The sequence below is a fragment of the Anas platyrhynchos genome, chromosome 24 (assembly GCF_047663525.1).
Source record: "Anas platyrhynchos isolate ZD024472 breed Pekin duck chromosome 24, IASCAAS_PekinDuck_T2T, whole genome shotgun sequence".
In the NCBI taxonomy this organism is placed as follows: Eukaryota; Metazoa; Chordata; class Aves; order Anseriformes; family Anatidae; genus Anas; species Anas platyrhynchos.
This window is the reverse complement of record NC_092610.1, coordinates 1,132,235-1,152,223: the sequence shown is the minus strand read 5'-3', so window position 1 is coordinate 1,152,223 and position 19,989 is coordinate 1,132,235. Positions and strand designations below refer to the sequence as shown.

The window sequence follows — 19,989 nt, the reverse complement described above, 5'->3', positions numbered from 1 at the left end:
GATGGCGGCGGGAGAGGGGCACGGGGAGGCTGTGGGGGGGTCGCGGTCGTGGATTTGGGGCTTTGGAGCCTTCCCCGAAGGGACGCGGCCATGGGCTGGGCCTCAGGCCCTAATGGCTGCGGGCAGGGCCCTGAAGGGGCAGGCCCCGGGGGGGCTGGGGGCAGCAGGCCCGGCCCGGGGCTCCCCCTGAGGGGTCGCTCGTGGCCTCCCCGGGTTAGGGCAGGCCCCGTGCGGGGGGGAGAGGCTGAGCCGGGGCGGGCCGAGGGGCCGCTGGGGGTGCTGAGCTGAGGCTGCTGTGGCGCAGGGGAGGCGGCGGTGCTGCTGCTGGTGGCCGCGCTGTGGGGCAGCACCGGGCCCTTCCTGCGCACGGGCGCGGCGGGGCTGGAGGAGCTGCGGCACCGGAGCCGCCTGAGGCAGCTGCTGGCAGAGATCCGCTTCCTGGGCCTCAACTACAAGGTGAGGCCTGAGCCAGGGGCGTCACGGGATCGTTCCTGGGTGCTCCTGCGCTCGATACCTTTATTTAAACCGTTAAATGTTCCTTCTGTCTGAAGAATAAGGTATTATCTGTAATATTTCATTTACTTGCCCATAGTGCTGCTCTTGCTGTGCAGAATTCAGATCACTTTGTAGAAAACAGGCCATTAGTCCTCCTATTTTACACGAAGTAAGCCCTGCCTGCCACCTGCAGATTGGGGAACTCAGGCACCCAACAGCTGGTGGCTGGCAGCAGTCAGCGGTGGGCTGCATTTCCACCCCCAAACATGGCACAGAACAAGGGGATTGGGGCTCTGCTGCTCACTGCGGGGCTCGTGGTGGTTTCCGTGCCGTGACTGACGGGCTGTGCTCTTCCTGCAGTACATGGTGCCCTTCCTGCTCAATCAGTGCGGATCGCTGCTCTTCTACCTCACCTTGGCCTCTGCAGGTCAGCTGTCGTTGCTTTTGTGGAGTGGGTTGATCGGGATTTGGGGGAGGAACCGTGTTACTGATTAGTTTGGTGACGTGCTTGGTGTTCAGTCAGATGTCTTGTAACAAATTGTGCTACACTGCTCATTTTCAGACCTGTCCCTGGCGGTACCGCTCTGTAACTCCCTGGCTTTGATCTTCACTCTGGTGACTGGGAGGATGCTGGGAGAGGATATCGGTGGTAAAAGTGAGTTACACTTAAAACATTTTGTCCTACTGTCTCCTGCATCTGCGTGCTAACTTAGAGTTGCGTGTTCTCCTCTGTTTTTCTGAAAACCAGCAAATGTGGACACAAGCACTAAAACTAGTTAAGTGGCAGTTCTGGCTAGGCTGAAAAGAAAGTGAAACTGATGTGTACGTGAGTAGGGCAAGTGAATTTGAATTGGCTGTTCTAAGCGAGCAGAATTCACAGGCCTGAGCCTCTACCTAACTGCTTAACCGTAAGAGAAACACTAAGGAATATGCCCTCTTTGAAACAGGATGCCCTGTAAGCCCCAAAACATGACTACTCATACCCCTTCCCATCCTTCACTCCATCCCATAACATTATTCTGCTGAGAAAGTCAAAAAATGGCAGGAAAATGAAAAGTTAAAGCCCAGAGCCTGGCAAAATAGCTGTAGGAACATGCTGTGCTTTGTCTCTGCAGGGGCCGTGGCAGGAATGGCGCTCACCCTCCTGGGTGTCACGCTCTGCGTGGCTGGTTCGTGACCAAGGTGCAGCAAGCAGAGGAAGAGAATGCGTTTAAAGGTGACCCCACGGCATGAGGGGAGCTCCTGGCTCAGCCGCTGACCGCTTGGCTCTCATTCTGACACACCTGGAGCATGGATTAGATTCACCAAGCACCAGGGTGGAGCAAGGCATAGCACAAGGACGGCTTATTTAATGTCATAAGGATTTTTTTTCTGTGGGTGTTTTAAAGCAGGGATGGGAAGAGGGGTAATAACTTTCTAATAAATAATTCAAATGGACCTTCTGGGATCGACTGACTTTGTATGGAAGGAATCTTTTGTTAGAAAGGAGCATGTTCTGTGTGGTAATTCGTACTTCCCAAGTTCAGCTACAAACTGCTTTTTTAAATTAAAGCTCAGAAAAGCAGCCCTGTTCTCTGCCACATCATCACCCACAGAGCTGAGGAAAGGAGGAACGTTTTGCATTGTTTAATAGAAATGTGCACGTGGTTCATGGTTCACTGGTAGTCTTTCTCAAGCCCAGATAATTCGGGTGCCTGCTAAGAGTCTGTTAATTCACCAAAAAGCTTGGCCAGTCTATAACGTTGCACAGACCTTGGACTCGCATGCTTTTTTTATCTGCAGACGGGCAGCGTACCTCACTGTCCTCCCATCACCGTCCCTTTGTGAGCTCTTCAGAGCAGGATTTCTGCTGAGGGAAAACATCATTCAGTGATTCTCACCCTCAGCATCGCTGCCATCCCTTCTCCCTGCCGCGGGCTTTTGTGCTGTGCCTGCAGTCCTTGCCTTTTTGTAGAAAGAAGAAAAAATACAGTTATTAATGCGGCACTTTGCTGTTACAGAAAGCTTCTGGGACTAAATTTATGGATTGTTTTTAGTCTTACCCAGGATTTGGTGTGCAGACCTGGGTCTCTGCGTTAAATTCAAAGGTAATTGTAAGGCCTAACAACCCCTCCCGCTGCAGAGCAGAGCTATGGCACTCATAATTCTGACTGTAGAGCACAGCTCCTAAAGCAAATCGCAGCATCAGGCTCCCCGCTGAGCCCAGACGTCACTACCTGGTAGCTAATTCTTCACTAGGGCTTTCTCTAACTTCAGTTCAAAGGAGCTCTTTTCTTTTGAAGTTCTAATTAGTCTAATGAGACTACCTAGGCAGAAGGATGAATCAGCTATAGTATGATGCACGTCATCCCCTTATATCAATTCTCAGTGTGCTTATGACAAGTTTAAGCCACAAATGCCCCACAAACAATAAGCATCTCTCAGACATTTTAAAACAAAATTCAGTAAAATGAAAACAGATTTTTCTTTTTTAAGAAAAGTGTAAAGCTCATTATTATTTAACAAATATATTCGGGCATTTTAGGCATTACATGTTTATTCTGTGCCAGCTTCAAAGCTTCACCTAGCTACCGGCAAGTTCTAATTAACAAGTTGTATCTGGGGGTACTGAATTTTAGAGTACGAAATCAGAACACAGCCGCAAGGGATCTTACACACTGCACAGACACATTAAGTGGAATAAATACTGCTGTAAACTGCTTGGGTTTTTGGTGTGGGTTGTTCTACGGTCTCTGCAACTCTCTGGTAGAGGAGTAAGGATAGAAATAGGGCACATACACACCAAAAATAAATAAATAAATAAAATATATATCCAATAAAGCCTTTTATATCTTTACTGTCGTGGGGAGCTGTAACATGCTTTCAGAAGGGAAATATTCATGACCCAGATGACAATCTCTTGGCTTTCTAAAACGCAGAGCACTGTGGCTACACTTCCTCTGGGTTCAGAAGTTCCCCCTGGTGGTTACTTTCATCTTTACACATTCTAGGGGGAAGCGCAGCGCTGTGCACTTTCCCAAACAATTGCTACAAAACGTTCTTAACGTGTTCACACAAGGCTGGTGCCAAGCAAGGATGCCGTAACCATGGCAGTTGGGGAGGGAGACTGCTGCACACATCCACAGCTTCATCTCATGGATGTCTGCACAGAGCAGCTGTGTTCATAGCACACACAGCCCTGTGCCAGCCGAGCCACCCACCTTTCTGCTGTGCTTTTTGCGTCTATCTGGATGGTTCCTAAAACAAAAAAAGAAGCAGGTTCTCAGCGTCAGGCAGAAGCGAGCTGCAGGACCTGTGACAGCGCTGAATGGGAGGGCTAAGGATATCTGTAGCCAAAGAGCACCATGGAGATGAACATTTAAACCTCTCAGCCACAGCCTACGTACCACGGTGTCCTGTGTGTGGAATCCTGGGGCACCAGCAGCTCAAAGTAAGGCAGTTTTTTGTACTCCTCATCCCCCACAGCCACGTAGTAACCACCATTCACCAGCTCCTCCTTGCCAAGCACCTGCGTGCCATCCAGCCTGCAGAGCCTCGGGAAAAGACAGCAAAGGGTTCGACACTGGGGAAAGTCACAAGGCAGTGAGCAGCCCCGCAGTGTGGAAGCACTGAGCTCCCAGTCCTGTGTGCTGTTTATTCAGTGCTATTTATTCAGTATTAACACCCACCTGTTAACAGCTCCGCTGCGCAGATCAGCTTTTGCTGTCAGCACAGCCAGGAGCGTGTCCCACTGCAGCGGGGCGCTCTGAGAGAACAGCAGCTGGAAAGGAGGGCTCAGCAAATCCCCATTCCGGAAAACACTGCAGCAGAAACAGCCCAGAGCATGCCATGAGCCAGAGTTCCTGCAGCTCCCGTGAACACAGCACTCGCTGTCCCAAGACTTTTCACAAATCTCAGCCCCACAGCTGCTGGCAGCCCCTTACAATCACCAGATCACACACACCATCCTGTGGGCCACAACCAGCCAGAAATGAGCAGAAATGTTCCATTAACAGCTACGGAGACATCAATTCTCCCCAGCCCTGGTGGCTCCTCATCTAAGACCATCACTGGACACGGTGACAGCTGTAACTGTGCCACCAGCATCTCTGTTCAATTTCCCAAAGGAGACAGTATGTGGAAGGGAGGGGAAACAGGCAGATGCCTGACAGTATTGACAACAAATTCCCTTCAGAAGCATTCCCAAAGACCCTCCAAGGAGAAAACACTGAGGCACTTACTGTATGGCAAGGTGGGCGTGCTTCTGCCGTCGTGCTGCGATATTTGACTTCCAGGGAGCTACGGTGTGGGACTGGAGACAAGGTCAGTGCACAAAACCAGCACAGCCCTGGCACTGAGCCTCCCAGGGCTGTTCCCTTTTTCTGCACCAGGAGCTGTCTGCCCTGCCTCTGTGTTTGCTGCTGCTAGGTGGGGTTTGTTGTCAGCAACATCAAGGCCCGTTCCCACTCAGCTCAGACTCACCTGCACGCCGCTGCTGTTCCTGGTCCCACGGAGCTCCTTCCTTGCCTGGTCTAAATAGCTGTGGGAACAAGGAGATGACACCCCATATACCAGCTGGGCCACGACTGACTAAGGAGCAGTAAGGAAATGGCCAACTGCTGTGACCTGGTGCATCATCCCCAGATGTGTTTATTATTTAGGTCACTTTAGAAACAATCCTCTATGTGCCATGTCTCAGGGGCTTACAGAATTTCACTCTAAAGTCTGTTATGCTTAATAAATTCCCCGTAAATCACAGACCATTTCAAATATCCATGGTAAAGACACCCAGAACGTTGTATTCCTTTGAGCTAACCACTGGTCAAGGCTCTGAGGACTGCCTGCTGTTAAATACAGCCCGGACCCCTCCTCAGCAGGATGCAGAACGCACTCAGGGAGCCAAATTCACCTGACACACACATCCCACACATCCCCTCAAGGTTCAAGCAATGCCACAAGTCTCTTTAGCCTTCTGTATTTCAGGATGAACCAGAATAGCTCTACTTCATGCAGGATTGGAAAAAAAAAAAAAAGCCCACTTCTACTAAACCAAAGCCTGGGACCAAAGGACCACCTACTCACTTGAGCCTTTTGAACTTCTCAAACCCCGCAGCCACGTACTGCTGCCCGTCCTGCAGGTCCCCCAGCTCAGCGATGCGGTGGCCGTGCCTGGGGGTGTAGAGATTCCTCACGGCCAGGGGCGCCTGAATGCTCCTGGTCACCTCCTTCAGAAACACCTCGAAGGTCAGGAACCGCCGCTGGTTCACCACAAACTTCTTCCCGTGGAAAAAGGGGTCCCCGTTGCGGTACACCACCACCTTCTTGGCTGGAGGTGCCAGAGTTAAGCCTCTGGAGCTCATCCCCGTGGGTCAAAGCCCCAGGAACCAGCGCAGAGCGCGGAGGAGAGCTGTGGTCAGCCTCCTGCCCAGCCTGAAGCTTTCTGAGCAGCCGTCTTCGTGTTCTGCTGTCCCTCCCCAGCAGTCCCCTGAGCAACTGGCCGTCTCCAGGGCTGCAGGCCCAGCAGGAGGAAGCTGTGGGCCAGACCAGAGGCCACATCAAACAACCTGCAAACACCTTGATATCTGACAGCCAGGAACCACCCGGCTCCTCAACCTCACTGCACGTCGAGTACTGTGGCCACCAGGCTCTGATTAATGGCTTAGAGGCCAGGAGCAGAAGGGCAGGCAGGAATAGGCAGATTCAGAGACAAGCTGCAGAAAAGCTTTTTATTCACATACAGTCATCAGGAACAGGATATCTCTGCCATACAATAACAGCGCCCACTCAGGGCATAGAAACAGAGTGTTTGCACGTGAGACTCAGCGTCCCTGTAAGGAACCAGAGCAACATGTGGGAATGTCCTTTTGAAGGACATTTAATATCCCTGAACTAGTGCAAAGGTAACAAAAATAAAAAATATCTCTACAAATGAAGTGCTCTCAAAGCACAGCACCAACCCCTTAACTCCTTACTTGCTCCCTGGAGCGTGAGGTGTTCTCTCCAAGTGATCCTGCCACACACACGGCCAGAAACGTGCATGTCAGGAACCAAGCCTCACCTCCTGAAGGTCAGGTTTGATGTTCTGTCCCCACCAGCTGCACGTTAGGAAACTTCCCTCCTAACTCAGTACTTCAACTAGGTGTTCCTACCACGAGCACCTGGAGACCCCAGAGCTGTGACAACCCAAAAATACATCTCAGATACTGGTATGGGTCACCCACAGTTCAGTGGAGAAGAGGTTATTCCTACAAATTAAAAGCACCTGTTGTCTTCAGGCATTTCAGGTCCACCCCAAGCAATCAGCTGGCCAAAGAGTATCTCCTGCATGAGACAGTCTTCCCAGACTCAATTTACCACCCAGCTCTGCCAACAGCAACAGGGTTTTTGTGGATGGCCTCCCTGGGACTCCCTCCAGGGCACACAAGCTGCAGTGACAATTAACCCCAGCTTTGACCAATTATTCAAATTTAAAAGAAATTAAATGTCTTTCTTGCCCCATGCATCTGACATGGAGAACATCAGCCCATGGAGCTGGAGTCCCCTCAGGCTACTGCTGTCCCCGAGGTGATGCCATGGTGCTGCAGCTCCTCTGCTCCTCCACACCAGCACAAATGTCCTCCACACTTGGCAATGCCTTTCTATGGGTCAGGAGTCCCCAGCCTCTGTTTCAGCTTCAGGTACTGTAAGAGAAAGAAAATCAAGTGTTAACAATTAAATCCCAGATATAGAGAAGCAGGAAAGCACCTGCCTTTGCAGATTAGCCAGCAAAGTCATCACACTCAGCCAGGACCATAGAATCATAGAATTATAGAATCATAGAAATAGATTCCATATACAGAATAATGAAAAAAATATGATTCTGTACAGAACGATTCTGGAATCATTCCTGATTCTATGATTCTAAGAGGCAGGGCCAGGCCCTTACATTTTTACGGCTGACGATAGCTTGTTGCAGCCACAGCAGCTCCATGATCAAGTGATTTCTGTAGGACTGGAGGCCAGCTCGAGTTCGGGGAAGCTCCTTTATGTCCTCAAGTGGGATTTCTGCAGAGAAATGGAAGAAACCATTACCAGAACACTCACATTGCAGCTACCATCTGTCCTGCAATGAGTTTCTCGAACCTCTCCAGTACAGTCTCGAGATTTTGATTCCCCAAGGACCTACACTTTGCCACCCACACTCATCACCAGGTTGCTCAAAGCACGTGGGCAGAGGGCACAGCCCTGACCACAGAGCGCAGGGGCTCCCGTCCCTTACCCAGGCAGGCTTCGAGGGACTCCGACTCGTGGACAGTGCTGTCCCACACGGATGACAGGCTGCTGTTCTGCCACTCCTCGCTCTCCGCTAGGGCACCGCACCCCTTTGCAGTGCTTTTATCTGCCTCAGCCCCTGGATTTGGGGGTCTCGCCGCATCACATTCACCCGGTGAGCTTGGGTCTTCCTTGCTTTGCAGCTGGGCTGGAGGTTTCACACTGCTGCTGCAGCCCCAGTCCCGCTCCGGTTCGGAAGCATCCAGCTCCTGCTCTGTTTTTTCTGTGCTGGCCTTGTCACTCGGTACAGACTCTTGTACAGCTGAACACTTTCCTTGCAGTGAATTCTAGAAGAGCAACATGCGACAAACTGAACAAAGAGACATAGAGGGAAACAGAAAGATCCGAAGGGGGCTGTGCTGCGGGCCAGGGCTCGGTCCCAGCCAGGCACCTGCTGTTCCCAGCAATCCTGCCCCGATACTGACATGCCCTGGTTGGGGCACACAGATTTTTAAAGGGTCTCTCTTCCAGAGGGAGCAAAGGCATTAAATAGCAGCACTCAGCCACCACAGGAGCAGGTCAGACTGTGTGCTAGGAATGGCTGAGGTGGGTGCAAGAAGGCGAGGAGCAGGCTGGGCGTTTGAACCTGCAGCCAGGGATTTGGTGACAATATGGGACGAGCCAGAGCCTTGGCTCTGTAATTATCATTTTGTCTTGGGTAGAAATAGAGCACAGGGCTGACAGAGATGGTCCCTGGGGCAGCACAGTGCGAGAATCACCCGGGGTGCCCATCCTCGGCGCCCACCCTCCAGTCCACCCTCCCCCCAGGAGCAGCCGAGCCCCCAGCCCACCCTCCCACCCCCCCGGTGGCCACGGGCACGGACCTTGGGGACAAAGACGGGCCTCGGCAGGTACCGTCCCGTCCACTGCAGCTCGCTCAGGTCTCCTTCGATCTCCCTCACCACCTCCTCGTACTCCTGCTGCAAGCTCCTGAAGCGCCGCCGCAGCTGCCAGCCCCTGACGCAGGCCTGCGGGCAGAGGCACCTCAGGAGCCCCGCGCCCCCCCCCAGCACCCCCAAAGCCACCCCCGAAGCCCCCCGAGAGCCACCCCCGGCCCCCCGTGGGTAAGAAACGATCGTGGCCGAGCCTGGAGCCAAGTCAGTTTAATGGCAGCGCGCCCCGACCCAGCCCTCCCGCTGTGCCCCCCCCCCCCCGGGACCCCCACCTGCAGGCGGGTCACGGCGCCCAGCAGCCGCTGCCACTGCTCGGCCTCCGCCACCGCCGCCATCACCGCGGGGCAGCGGGCACCGGCCGATGGCGTCACCCGCCCGGCCATGGGGGCCCACAAGATGGCGGCGGGGCTGGGCAGGGGGGGGAAAGGGGAAGGGCCCGGGCCCGGTCCTCGCTGTTTTCCCCCAGGGGGGTGCTTGAGGTGTCGCCGCCGTCGGCCCTGCAGTGGGGGCACTGGGGGGGGTCCTCCCCGTGCGGGGCTGTGGCTGCTGCTCCCGTCCCGTCCCACGGGGCCTCTTCCTCGCAGCAGCCTCCTCCTCGCAGCTGGGATGGTGCCGGGTCAGGCTGCAGCCTCCTCGGGGCCAGGGCTCTCCGCCAGGTGCAGCTTCTGTCTGGGTCCATGTCAAGGGAAAGCACCGGAGGCCGTGCCATCATCCATCCCCTGCCACCACCATCACTGCCACCCCACGCCAAGGATACATGGAGCTGCTCAGCTCCTCCAGCTGCGGGAGGCAAAGGGAGAGGCTGCAGCACACATGGGGGGGCCGGGGGCCGGCGGGGACCCCACCAGCACCGCAGGGCTGGGCACGGGGCGTGGAGACACCACTCACGTGCACCAGCAGCTGGTCCAGGTTCCTGTCGGCCACCGCCTTCTTCTGCTCCTCGGGGAGCTCCTCCACGCAGACATCGAGGCCGAAGTGCAGCCGCGCCAGCTTCTCCTGCATCTCCCGCACGTGCTCCAGCTGCTCGAAGGAGCACTCCTTCCCTGCACCCACGGGTGGGAGCCGTCACAGCCCAACCAGTGCACCCCCCGCACCCCCCCCCCGTGGCCCCCAGCCCCTCACCGAAAGCCTGCAGCTTGCCCGAGTGGAAGTCGCTGAGGAGGCTGAGCAGCCCCCCCTCCATCTCGCACACATCGGAGACCTCAGTGAGGAAGCTGTGCTGCAGCGGAGCCCCCCGCGCCGCCCCCGTGCCACCTGCCCGCACTCTCTCCTTGCTCGCCCTGCGCAGAACACGCAGCTGGTGGCACCGCCAGACCCCCCCCAGCCCCCCAGCACCCGAGGGCGCCCCAGGGACCGAGGGTCCCCCCCACCAGCACTGACCGCCGGGGCCTGGCGCGCTGCTGGGCCGAGGGCAGTGCGGGCAGCGGCAGCGCGAAGGACGCGCTCTTGCTGATGGGCAGCGGCCGTGGGGCCCCGGCAGGCACCGGCTGGGCCCTGGGGCTCCGCTTTTTCCTCCTCTCCTCCATCCTGGAGGGGCTCCTGGAGCTGCGGGGCAGGCACCCACGCAGGATGGACGCACGGCTCTTGGCAGCTGGGGGCTTCTTCGTCCTCACGCCCCCAGCAAGGCGCTTGGTGGGTCTTGGTGGGTTGTAGCAAGGCTTGGGGGGCTGCAGCGGGGCTCCAGAAGTTGTGGTGGGGCTCGGTGGATTGCAGCGAGGTTCAGCAGCAGCAGGAGGGCCGAGGCCAGGAGCTCTGCCCGCACTCGCTGGGATCCGCGGCCGGGCTGGGGCTGCGTTATCTCGGGCTGTGCCGCAGCATCAGGGCGCAAGGCAGAGGCTGGGACCTGAAAAGCAGCCAGGGAGCTCCCAGCCGGGGATTACTTCCCAGCGTCATCTCCCAGAGCCCAAGCAGAAAAGAAAAGAGGATTTCAGCCCCAGCGGGGCAGGGCGAGACCCCGGATGCCCTAAGGGAGAGCCGGAGCTGAGAGCACCGCAGGGACCCGACACCCCCCGAGCCCTCCCCGGAATATTTCGACCCCCCCAAGCTCCTCCTGGACCCCCGGCGGTGGTGGGATGGGGCTGCGGGAGCCCCTCGCGTTGTGGCAGGCTCCGGCTGCCTCCCCCCCCCGAGCAGCGGGACGGGGACGGGGACACCGACCTGTGCCAGGCCCCCCCAGCTCCGTCCCGGGCCGTCCCTCGGAGGCGCCCGGCCGCCTCCCCAGCCCCGGGGCCGGGATTTGCATTTAAAGGGAACGGGAACTTCCTCCGGGCTCCGCACAGCCCCGGGGCGCTGCTGCCGAGACGGGCAAAATCGGGGGGTGTCGCAAATGCCAAGGGCTGAGCCCTCAGGGGGGTGACAGCACCGTGCCAGGAGGGTCCCCCGCTGGGCTGTGCCTGCAGGACCCCAGGGTGGGTGCAGCGTGGGGCCCCCCCAGCTCCCAGGAGAGAGCAGCAGGAGCTGCCCCATGCCGGGGGTCCTGGGCACAGACCCCCACCCCTTCCCCCTAGGCAGGGACATACCAGCAGGTTTGCACCTGAAGCCTCCCTCCCAGCCTCTCCACTCCCACCCCAGGAGCCAGAGCCCCCCCCAGAGCCCCCCATTTTGCTCCAAAACGCAGCCCAAAGCCCAAGAAATAACACAGACAGCAGCAGCGAGTTTGGGTGCATTTCTATTGGGTACCAAGATACATACACCAGCCCCCCGCCGAGGTTATCTGTACCATAACAGAAAAAAAAAAAAAAGGTGGTGGTGGTGGTGACTTGCTGTGAGATTTTTCTTTGAAAGAGCAAGAAGAGAAGTCCAGAGCCAGGCTGCAGCCCTCGGCCAGCCCTGCTGCTGGGGATCTGGGGGCTCCCGCTGGGCCAGAGCTACATTCACTCGCTCCAGAAGGCTCCTGGCAGAGGCATCCCCATGCAGGAGGAAGCGATGCTGGCGGTGCAGGGCTAGAGGAAAAAGCCCCACAGAACTCCAGGGAATGTGTCCTAGTGGATGTTCAGGACTGTGGCTCTACAGAGCCGTATTGGACTCTGTAGACAACCCCATTCATTAAACCTGAACTCGCTGGGCTTCCCTTGGAGGAAAGGGGGACGCAGAGGCACCTGCTGCAGGCTGCTCCCAGGGCAGGTCCTTCGCAAGGGCACTGTACAGTTGCAGAGAGAAGATGCAAGAGCAGCTGCATCACCAGAGAAGAAACCAAAGCTGTTCCACTGAATGCAGCCACCGCAAGGAACGGCCCAGGCCGGCTCACTTCAGCTTCAAGCGAAAGGAAGGCAATGCTGAAAATAAAGTCTGCTGGAGAGAAGCTGCAGGAAGGGTTTCAAGGAAGCAGAGGTCTCCCAAAACAACAGCGAAAAGAGGAAGTCTTGAGAAACTGAGGAGAAATCCCCCAAGCCCCGTGCCAGCCAGCCTCACGTGTCTCTCAACGCCCTCCCAGCACAAGCGGGTCGGGTCCTGTGGGCAGAGGCACCCGGACACAGCAGCAGCTGGCACCTGGGACCAAGCAGAGGGCCAGGAGGGGGCCGGGCAGCACCAGTGCAGACTGGAGGGTCCGCAGGGGGCTGCAGGAGGGACCGGCCCACGGCACGGGCCTGTGCTGGTCCCAGCGGTTCGGCTTCAGCAGGTCACGGAGCAGACCCGGGTTGGATCCTCCTGGAGCCCCCTGAACGCCCCCAGGAGCAGCTCAGCACCACGGGGTGGTCCCGGCGCAGGGCAGAGCTCAGCTGAAGGCCCTCCCCGTCCCCTTGCACAACTGGTCACACGTGCTTGTGCAAAACACTTGGGAGTTAGACCTTTGGATTAACTGTTTAATACACTTGTGCACATGTGCGTATAGCAAAGAGGCAACTGTGAATCATAAGGCTATCGAGACATTGGCAGGTTCTGGGAAGAGCAAAGACCCTGCAGGAGGCCTGGGTGAACCAGGCGTCCACGGTTTGCTTCTTTTTGTCCCCATTCAATACACAAAACCCATACACAGAGGAGGAACGGCCTCTCTCGCCCTCCTTTGCTCGGCTCCCACTCAAGAGAGCTGCCAGCCAAAGCAACAGCAAGTCCAGGAGCTCCCTCCTGCCTGTTGCAGAGGAGGGAGGGAGAATCCAGAGCTGGGAAACGCTTCTGCTCTCCCTCGCTCAACTCTTTTGCTGTCACTCAACACGAGAGCATCGCCGTGAAGGCGGAGGAAGCCTCCAGCTGTCCCAGTGCCACGAGCCGGAGGAGGGCTGGGGCCGATCCATGCGCCTGCTTTCCTGAGCTGCACTAGATTTTGGGGGAGTCACAGCCTGCCAATGACAAGGTCTTTTAGTGAAAGGGACAATCAGTTGAGTCTCCATATATTAGTTATTCACGCACACGCAGGGAGGTGGGTCGTTCTAGGTTCCATATATATTCGTATATAAAGTGTACGTTGCCCTGCACAGATTTTATATACCATATATATATATGCCTCGCACACATATATATATATATAAAAATTTAAAAACCCTCCAAAAACCTACGCTAGGAAATCTCGAAGCCCAGGGAGGGCTGTCCTCTTGCACCTGTCCAAGGACCAGGAGAGGGCCATCAGAGTCTGGAAACATTCGCGCTACCCTCCCTCGCCCTACCTCTGCCTACCACACGGCGAGCTCAGTCAGCGCCCTGAGTGCCTTCCTCAGTCCCACTCTGCCCCAGGCCTCCTATGCTCAGTTCTCCAAGCGGCTCCGCAGGATCTGTGCCGTGCGTTGGCTTTCCCGAGTGGAGGCAATCCTCAGCCAGGCGCTGCTCTGCCGGGGCACCTCCCGCCACCGCCTCGGAGCCCTCCCGGGCTGGGTCCTTCAGGGGCTCCGACAGGTCCATGTCTGCCCGGGGCGCGTGGGCACACAGGTCCTGAACCTTCTTGTTGAGGTCGTTGCGCTCCGTCTGCAGGGCTCGGCACAGTTTCTCCAAGCGCTGGATTTTCACCTGAAGCCCCTCCAGCTCTTTATCCCGCAGGGTTTTCTGCAAACAGAGGGGCAGTTTTCAGACTTTTACCACGCCGGGGACGAAGGCAGAAAGGGAGAGAGATGAAACCTCAAAGGGAAGTTTGGGGGGAAAAGACCAGGCAAGTCGCCTGCCTCAGCACAGAAAGCCAGAGCCTCCTCACCTCTTCAGCCATTTCCAAGAGAGCCTTGTTGCTGCTCTCCCAGCGAGAACGGTACATGGTGGTCTCTTTCTCCAGCTTCTTAATTTTCTTAGTCATCTAAGTGACAGAAAGGGAACAAATGAGCCAGTGATGCAGGGGGGCACACTTCAGGTATCCACAGACAGGCACCTGCTGTCCCAGACAGCGAGACCCTGCTGCCCTGCACATCTCCTTGCCTCGTTGTGGTCAGAGTCAAGTGGGAAACACCAAGCAGGTAACAACAAACCAGGCAACAGGGGTAGTGCTGCTTTTTGTGACTCAGGAGGGGTGCAGCAGCCACCCCACAAGCTCAGCATCCACCTCGTGGCTGGTTTAATGCCAGCAGAACTCCACAAAGCAGAGCTGCAGCTTATCCTGCTCACAGACGCAGCGAGGGGACAGGCAGTGCCTCCAGCCCACACGCGCTCTGCCAGGCAGCGACAGCATTACCCACCTTCTCCATCTCCTGTTTAAATGTCGTGAACACTTCGCTGCTTTTGGAAAGGGTGTTCTGGAATTCTTCAAACTTCTCTGTGTAGAGAGCAAGCTGCAGGGAGAGACGGGGTTACAGCTCCTCACCACGGCACCTCCCGACAGCCTTTCCCGGGAGAGGGGAGGTTTTAGCCAAGAAGTGAGCCAGTTATCTTGTGACTGAACTTTATGACAAACAAACTAGCAGCATGGGGCTGCTCTGCCAACGTTAGGTACTGGAAAATGTGGAGCAGTATTTCTCCTTTCCTAGGAAAACATCCTCAGAGAGTGATGTGCTCTGCAAACATCTCCTGGCCTCAGCAGGAAGCATTGCTGGGTCTGATTCAGCAGAGCATGACCACCCAACTGCTCCCAGCACTGCCAAACGTGCTGGTAAAACCAAGGCCCCTTTCTCCCACAAGGCAGAAGAGCTGAAAGAGGTCTCAGCAAACACTGTGCTGACACAGACACACCGATACCAAAGCCAGGAACAGTCCTGCCCTTTTGTTTTCCAGATTAAGCAACTTCAGGTTGTTCCCCGCTGAGGGAGAAAGGAAGAGAAAACAAACAAACTAGCAGGCAAACGAGCAAGCAGGCTGAGAGCACACAGCCCAGGTAGCTCACCTGCTGCTTCAGATGGGTCTCCTGCTGCTTCATCAGCTCACACATCCTCTGCGACTCCACAGCTTCCTTCAGCAGCTAGGGAAGAACAAAAGCAGTTACCCCGCTGCCACCAGGGGAAGTTCCTGATAAGCGCTGCGCAGCTGAGGCTCGGCCTGGAGACAGCAGAGGGCTGGGAGAAACACCGAGAGCAGAGCGGGGACTCCAGCCGTGCTCCTGAGGCAGCTGGGGAACAGTCACTGCTGGGCAAACAGCAGGCCTGGGATGGCCTCATCTGGCTTGGGCTCTGCGTTTGGGAACCCAGCAGCAAAAAACCTCCACAAACGAGGCAAAAAGCAAAGTGCTCGGAGCTGTTACAGACTGGTTGCGAGACTTACAAAGTCCTTCTCCCGCTGGTGCCTCTCCTCTGCCTCCTTCAGCATCTCCTGTGCCTGCTCGAGCTTGGCGTCCACGAGCTGCTGCTGCAGGTCCTTGTGTTTGAACACCTTCTCGATGTGCTGCCAAGGGAACACCACCAGTCACTGACACGCTGGGCCTGCTGGGGTGGCAGAGATCCCGAGGGAAGACCCCAGAGCCCCGAGGCCCCTTTTCCCACTAGTCCCTGCGCAGAAACACGCCCCGTGGGGCAAAGCAGGCTGCCCCAACCCACCTCCTCCCGCAGCTCGTACTGCTCGATGAGCTTCTTGAGCCGCTCCGCCAGCTCCATGTTCTCCTGGCGCAGCTTGGAGTTCCTCTCGTTGTGCTGCTCCATCTGGAGCTGGATGTCGTTCAGAGTCACCTGGAAGTGGGAGGTCACCTCCTTCCTCTTCTCCTCTTCCTCCCGGGCACGCTGGACACCCTCCTCCTGCACGAGCAGGGCAGAGACAGCGGGGCCACGTCAGGCTCTGCGCGGGCAGGCAGGTGAGCGAACCTGCCCACGCCGTGCTGCTCGGAGCCCACCCAGCCTCCTCCTGCTGTCAGTCAGTCAGGAACCATGGGCCACTGCCTGAAAACCCCTTCCTCAGCCTGCCCTGGGCCTTTCCCCGGCATTTCTGCAGGGAACACAACAGGGAACAGCCCCCTGCCCTCCTCTCCCTTGCAAGGTAAAGGTTTAACAGCAATTCTAAACGCCTGCTCTGGAAGTCATCAGGCTGTGGGCTACCACAGGCAGAGGTCAGCTGGCCAAAGAGGCTCCCAGCCCTGCAGCAAGTGATCTGAGTGCTCGGGAGGAAGCAGCTCGTGGAGCAGCACCCAGGAGACACTTGCCTTGAGGGTGCGGTTGTGCCTCTGGAGCTCACGGCACAGACTCTCCAGCTTGCTGCGGGCCAGGATGGCCTTGCTGTGCTCGCTCTGCAGGTGGTCCTTCTCTTGTACCAGCTGCGTCTGCTTCTTCTGCAAGATCTTCATCTGCTTCTGGGAGTTACGGTGCTCTTCCAGCTAGGGCAGGAGAGCAAAGGGCACAGATGTAGCAAAACAGACCAGGGCAAAGCTGTGCCTGTACGAGGGAACAGGGGGACCAAAGAAGTTCTCTGTGTACCGTAAGAGAACGGGAGTTTTATAACACAAAAGGTTCTGGTTTTGAGCAGAACAGAGCTGATGCAGAGCCCACAGTCCCCTGGACTGGGCCTTTCTCCTTCCTGAATTGGGATCCTACCAGAACCCGACAGACTCACACGTTTCTCCAGCATCTCCACGCACAATTTGCTCATTGGAGCAGAGCTCTGAGCACACGGCCACACGCAGGGAAACCTGAACGCGACCCCTTGCCATGCACAGGGACAGTCCCATGTGTCTCTGCCCTGAATACAGCACGTGCTGAGGTTAAATGTGGCCCACGAGAGACGTACAGGGCTTTGTGTGCATGCCCAGCTCTGCAACACGCACCTAGCAGCACACTGGCTCTGCCAAACAGCCACTTCTTGCTACGAAGTTATCAACAGAAACACAGTGACTGAGCGGTGGAGACAGGAGATGCATCTGGTCCTGTCACAGCTGGGCCTGCCAGCTCACGGCTCAGCCCTGCCTGCAGAGATGAGGAACGCAGGCTCAGCAGAACAGGCCACCAGGACAAGATGGGCAAGAGATGCAGCTCCCACTTACAGGAACAGACAGGAAGCGTATCTGAAGTCCTCTTACATGCAGATCTGTCAAAAATGCTCCTGTCCCTGCTGACACCTCTACAGAACATCAAAACAACAGTGCCCAGCCTGACCAAGCAACGCCTGCCCTCTGATATTTGGATATCCAGCACCACAGAGATCCCAGAACATACACTAGAAAGCTCCAGGCGTGTTCCTGGACTGTCCCTATCAACACCAAGAGCAAAATAATCTGCAGCCATCGTCTGCCTCACAGCTCCCTGGTGCTCACTGCAGCATTCCTCCCTCTGCCCCAGAACCTGGCACGCAGACGCAAGGACTCACCAGCTCAGCGTATTTCTTGCACAGTGCCGCTAGTTTCTCCTCCGGAGTGCTCAGGGTGTTCAGCGTCTGCATCAGCAAAGTGATCTCCTTGCCTGGAACGAGACACAGGATGAAAAAAAAAAAAAAGTAAACATAACTCACGCAGAATTCTGCCTCCTAAAGGCAGAGACAAAGCAGGCCTCGCAGCCGTCACTGCCCCGGGCCAGAGCTCCCAACTCCACAACCACCACCGGCACCACCACCGCAGGGCAGCTCTTACCTAGGCCCTTGGCTTTCTTCTTTTCCTGAGCCTTCTTCTGGTCCCGCTCCCCGCACTCCTCGCCAGCTCGGAACTCCTCCGTCCCCTTGGTGCCCTCCTTCTCCCCGTTCATCTCGGGGCCACCCGGCTCCTGCTCGCCGTTCCTCGGGGACTCGCTGCGACACTTCTCCGCCTCCTCCTGCTCCGTGGGCTCGCTCTGCCCGCCGTCCTCGCCTGGACCCTCCTGGCTGGCATCCACGCAGTACGTGTTCAAGATGTCCTCGAGCTGTCTGCTCAGCTCTTCAGAGACGTCACGCACGGCAGGCCGGGAGGACTTGGCGTCCTCCTGCGCGAGAGGAGCTGTGGGAGACGCGGACACAAAGCATGACGCTGCCCCCACGCAGCCTGTTCTCTGCTCCCCAGAGACACCAGGGAGAGGTTTCCCCGAGCTCCCCAAGGCACGGGGCAGGCTGAACTTCCAGCAGCACAAGGCGCTTTGTTCAGGAGGAGGCCCTGACAATGGAGGTGCATTCCTGGCAGCCTCTCCTTTGATCACCAGAGCATGACCGAGCCCCTGACATCTGTCAAGAGCAAGATCTGCCCCCTGCCCGCCAGCCTTTAGCACAAGCAGGTTGTGCACGAGTTCTCCCTCAGAGGAGCAGCCTGCAGATTTCCCCAGAGCCCAGCTTTTGGGTTATTCCCTCTTCCCACACAGAGGAGCAGCTGCACTGGCTCAGACCGAACGCGTCTCATCCCCAGCAGCAGACACGTGAGGAAGAGCAGGCAGCACATCCCTCAGCACACCTCTGTGCTTCCAAAGGTCCCCCAAAGGGAGAATTTACAGCACTGGGTTATTAAATTAACTCCGTTAACTCTATTATTAAGCTACCTCTATCCACTGGGCACTTCCTACATCACAATTTACGAGGTGTGAGAATCTAAGGTTAACATTAACCAAGCACCCCCCCAATTACTGTTTTTTTTTTTTGTCTTCCATAGAATTATTTTTACCAAGTGCTAACGACAGGGCAGATCGCTCAAGGCTACCCCCAGGAGGGCTGGCTGACACGTTCTATATGGAACCCTGGGGGTTTAAGCCCGATGAACGCCCCATCATTTCCACACCAGCATCAACTCCACGCCTCGGAAAAGCAGCAGGAACTACTTCAGACCCACGTGCATGCAGGAATTGCAGGAAACCAGGACTTTCTGCCCCCGAAACCACACCTGCCCTCACCCAAGCACCAGGGGGTGAGCGCAGCACCCTTCCCTCACCAGGAGCAGCCGCAGCCCCGCTGCCTCCAGGCCTGGAACCCTCCCTCGGGGCTTCCCCGCACCTCCAGGCAGGGAGTGCACCCCCCAGCCCCATCCCCGTGTCCCCTCCCCACCTTCCAGCGCCGCCGTGGGCTCGGCCGTGTCCCCCTCCTCCAGCAGCAGGGCGCCGCCGGCCACGGAGGAGCCCGCGGGGCGCGGGGCTGCCTTGGCTTCCCCGCCTTGGTTCTTCATCGCCGCCTGCGCCCGCTCGGTGTCAGCGAGTCCTGGAGGAAGAGAAACGGGGGGGGGGTTAACGAGGGTTTAACGGGGGGGTTAACGGGGCCAAACCCAGGGGTTTAACGGGGTGAAACCGGGGCTTTAAGGGGGTGCAGCCCCGGGGTTTAACGGGATGAAGCCCTGCGATGTCCCCAGGGCCCAGCCCGGGGGTTTAACAGGCCGCAGCCCCCCCCCCCCGCCCCGGGGCAGCTCCGTGGCACCGGGACGCGGCCGGTTCCTGCCCCCCCCCCACCTCCCCGTGGGGCCGCTGCTCCCGGGGGGGGTCCGGGCCCGGCCCGTGCTGGGGGGGGGGGGGAGGGGAGGGGGGGGGCAGCGCCCCCGGTGCCGCCCCCCCGTGACCCCGCGTCCCCCCCCCCGGCCCCGCGGTGACGTCACGCACGTACCCCCGTGGCGTCAGCGGCGTGACGTAGTCGCCCCTCTCTCCTTCAGCCAATCAGCGGCCAGCAGCCGAAGCGCTCCGGTGTAGCGGTGGGGAGGGGGAGGGGAGGAGAACGGCCCCGCTGCCGCCGCTCCCGGCCCCGCCGCTGCCGGCCCCAGCCCCGCTGCCGGTCCCGGTCCCGGTCCCCGCGCTGCAGGAAGCGGCTCCGGCCCGGGCCCCTCGCCGTGTGCGCACCGCGCATGCGCCGCCCCGCGCCGCCGCCCAATCAGCGACGGGCACCGCGGGGCCTGCCGGGAAACGCCGGCAAGAAGCGGCAGCCGCGGCGGGCAGCCCCGCGGACTACAACTCCCAGCGTGCCCCGCGCGGGGGCTGTCCGCGGCCTTCCCAGGACTACAACTCCCGGCGTGCCCCGCGCCCTCCCCCTCAGCAGCCCTCACAGGGGGCTGGGGCCCGGCCGAGCCTTCAACCCCGCCCCCCCACGGCCCTTACCCGCCTCACAGGGCCGCTTTCCC

The 19,989-nt window shown here is 57.7% G+C and overlaps 4 protein-coding genes across 7 annotated transcripts; 1 reads left to right on the top strand and 3 right to left on the bottom strand.

Moving 5' to 3' along the window:
- Positions 1-288: 288 nt before the first annotated feature.
- TMEM234 (transmembrane protein 234) lies at positions 289-1,932 on the top strand (the record flags this gene model as incomplete). The annotated part of the gene is made up of 4 exons (XM_038167446.2): positions 289-456; positions 856-922; positions 1,058-1,150; positions 1,611-1,932. Coding segments are annotated over 4 exons (390 nt in total), but the record flags the coding sequence as incomplete, so codon positions are not given.
- On the bottom strand, positions 1,414-6,152 carry DCDC2B (doublecortin domain containing 2B). Of its 3 annotated transcripts, none has more exons than XM_038167386.2 (7): positions 5,557-6,152; positions 4,957-5,014; positions 4,716-4,786; positions 4,164-4,295; positions 3,882-4,028; positions 3,696-3,732; positions 1,414-2,439 (listed from the first exon to the last, which is right to left on the bottom strand). In XM_038167386.2, exons 1-7 carry the CDS (start codon positions 5,832-5,834, stop codon positions 2,362-2,364), a joined length of 801 nt encoding a protein of 266 aa, XP_038023314.2. In that variant the 5' UTR covers positions 5,835-6,152; the 3' UTR covers positions 1,414-2,361. The 3 variants fall into 3 exon arrangements, with proteins under 3 accessions (XP_038023314.2, XP_038023316.2, XP_038023315.2); XM_038167388.2 differs by having other exon boundaries at positions 1,414-2,341; positions 5,557-6,059; XM_038167387.2 differs by having other exon boundaries at positions 3,882-4,019; positions 5,557-6,059.
- A 34-nt stretch (positions 6,153-6,186) lies between these two features.
- IQCC (IQ motif containing C) lies at positions 6,187-9,300 on the bottom strand. 2 transcript variants are annotated; one of them, XM_038167384.2, is made up of 5 exons: positions 8,951-9,300; positions 8,610-8,753; positions 7,733-8,072; positions 7,400-7,518; positions 6,187-7,154 (listed from the first exon to the last, which is right to left on the bottom strand). In XM_038167384.2, the coding sequence occupies exons 1-5, from the start codon at positions 9,059-9,061 to the stop codon at positions 7,113-7,115; spliced, it is 756 nt and encodes a 251-aa protein (XP_038023312.2). In that variant the 5' UTR covers positions 9,062-9,300; the 3' UTR covers positions 6,187-7,112. The 2 variants fall into 2 exon arrangements, with proteins under 2 accessions (XP_038023312.2, XP_038023313.2); XM_038167385.2 differs by lacking the exon at positions 8,610-8,753.
- A 2,028-nt stretch (positions 9,301-11,328) lies between these two features.
- Positions 11,329-19,725, bottom strand: TXLNA (taxilin alpha). Its single transcript, XM_038167380.2, has 11 exons — positions 19,482-19,725; positions 18,936-19,085; positions 17,569-17,907; positions 17,310-17,401; positions 16,153-16,323; positions 15,557-15,751; positions 15,285-15,404; positions 14,911-14,985; positions 14,270-14,362; positions 13,798-13,893; positions 11,329-13,652 (listed from the first exon to the last, which is right to left on the bottom strand). Exons 2-11 carry the CDS (start codon positions 19,051-19,053, stop codon positions 13,302-13,304), a joined length of 1,650 nt encoding a protein of 549 aa, XP_038023308.2. The 5' UTR covers positions 19,054-19,085; positions 19,482-19,725; the 3' UTR covers positions 11,329-13,301.
- Between the last annotated feature and the right edge of the window lie 264 nt (positions 19,726-19,989).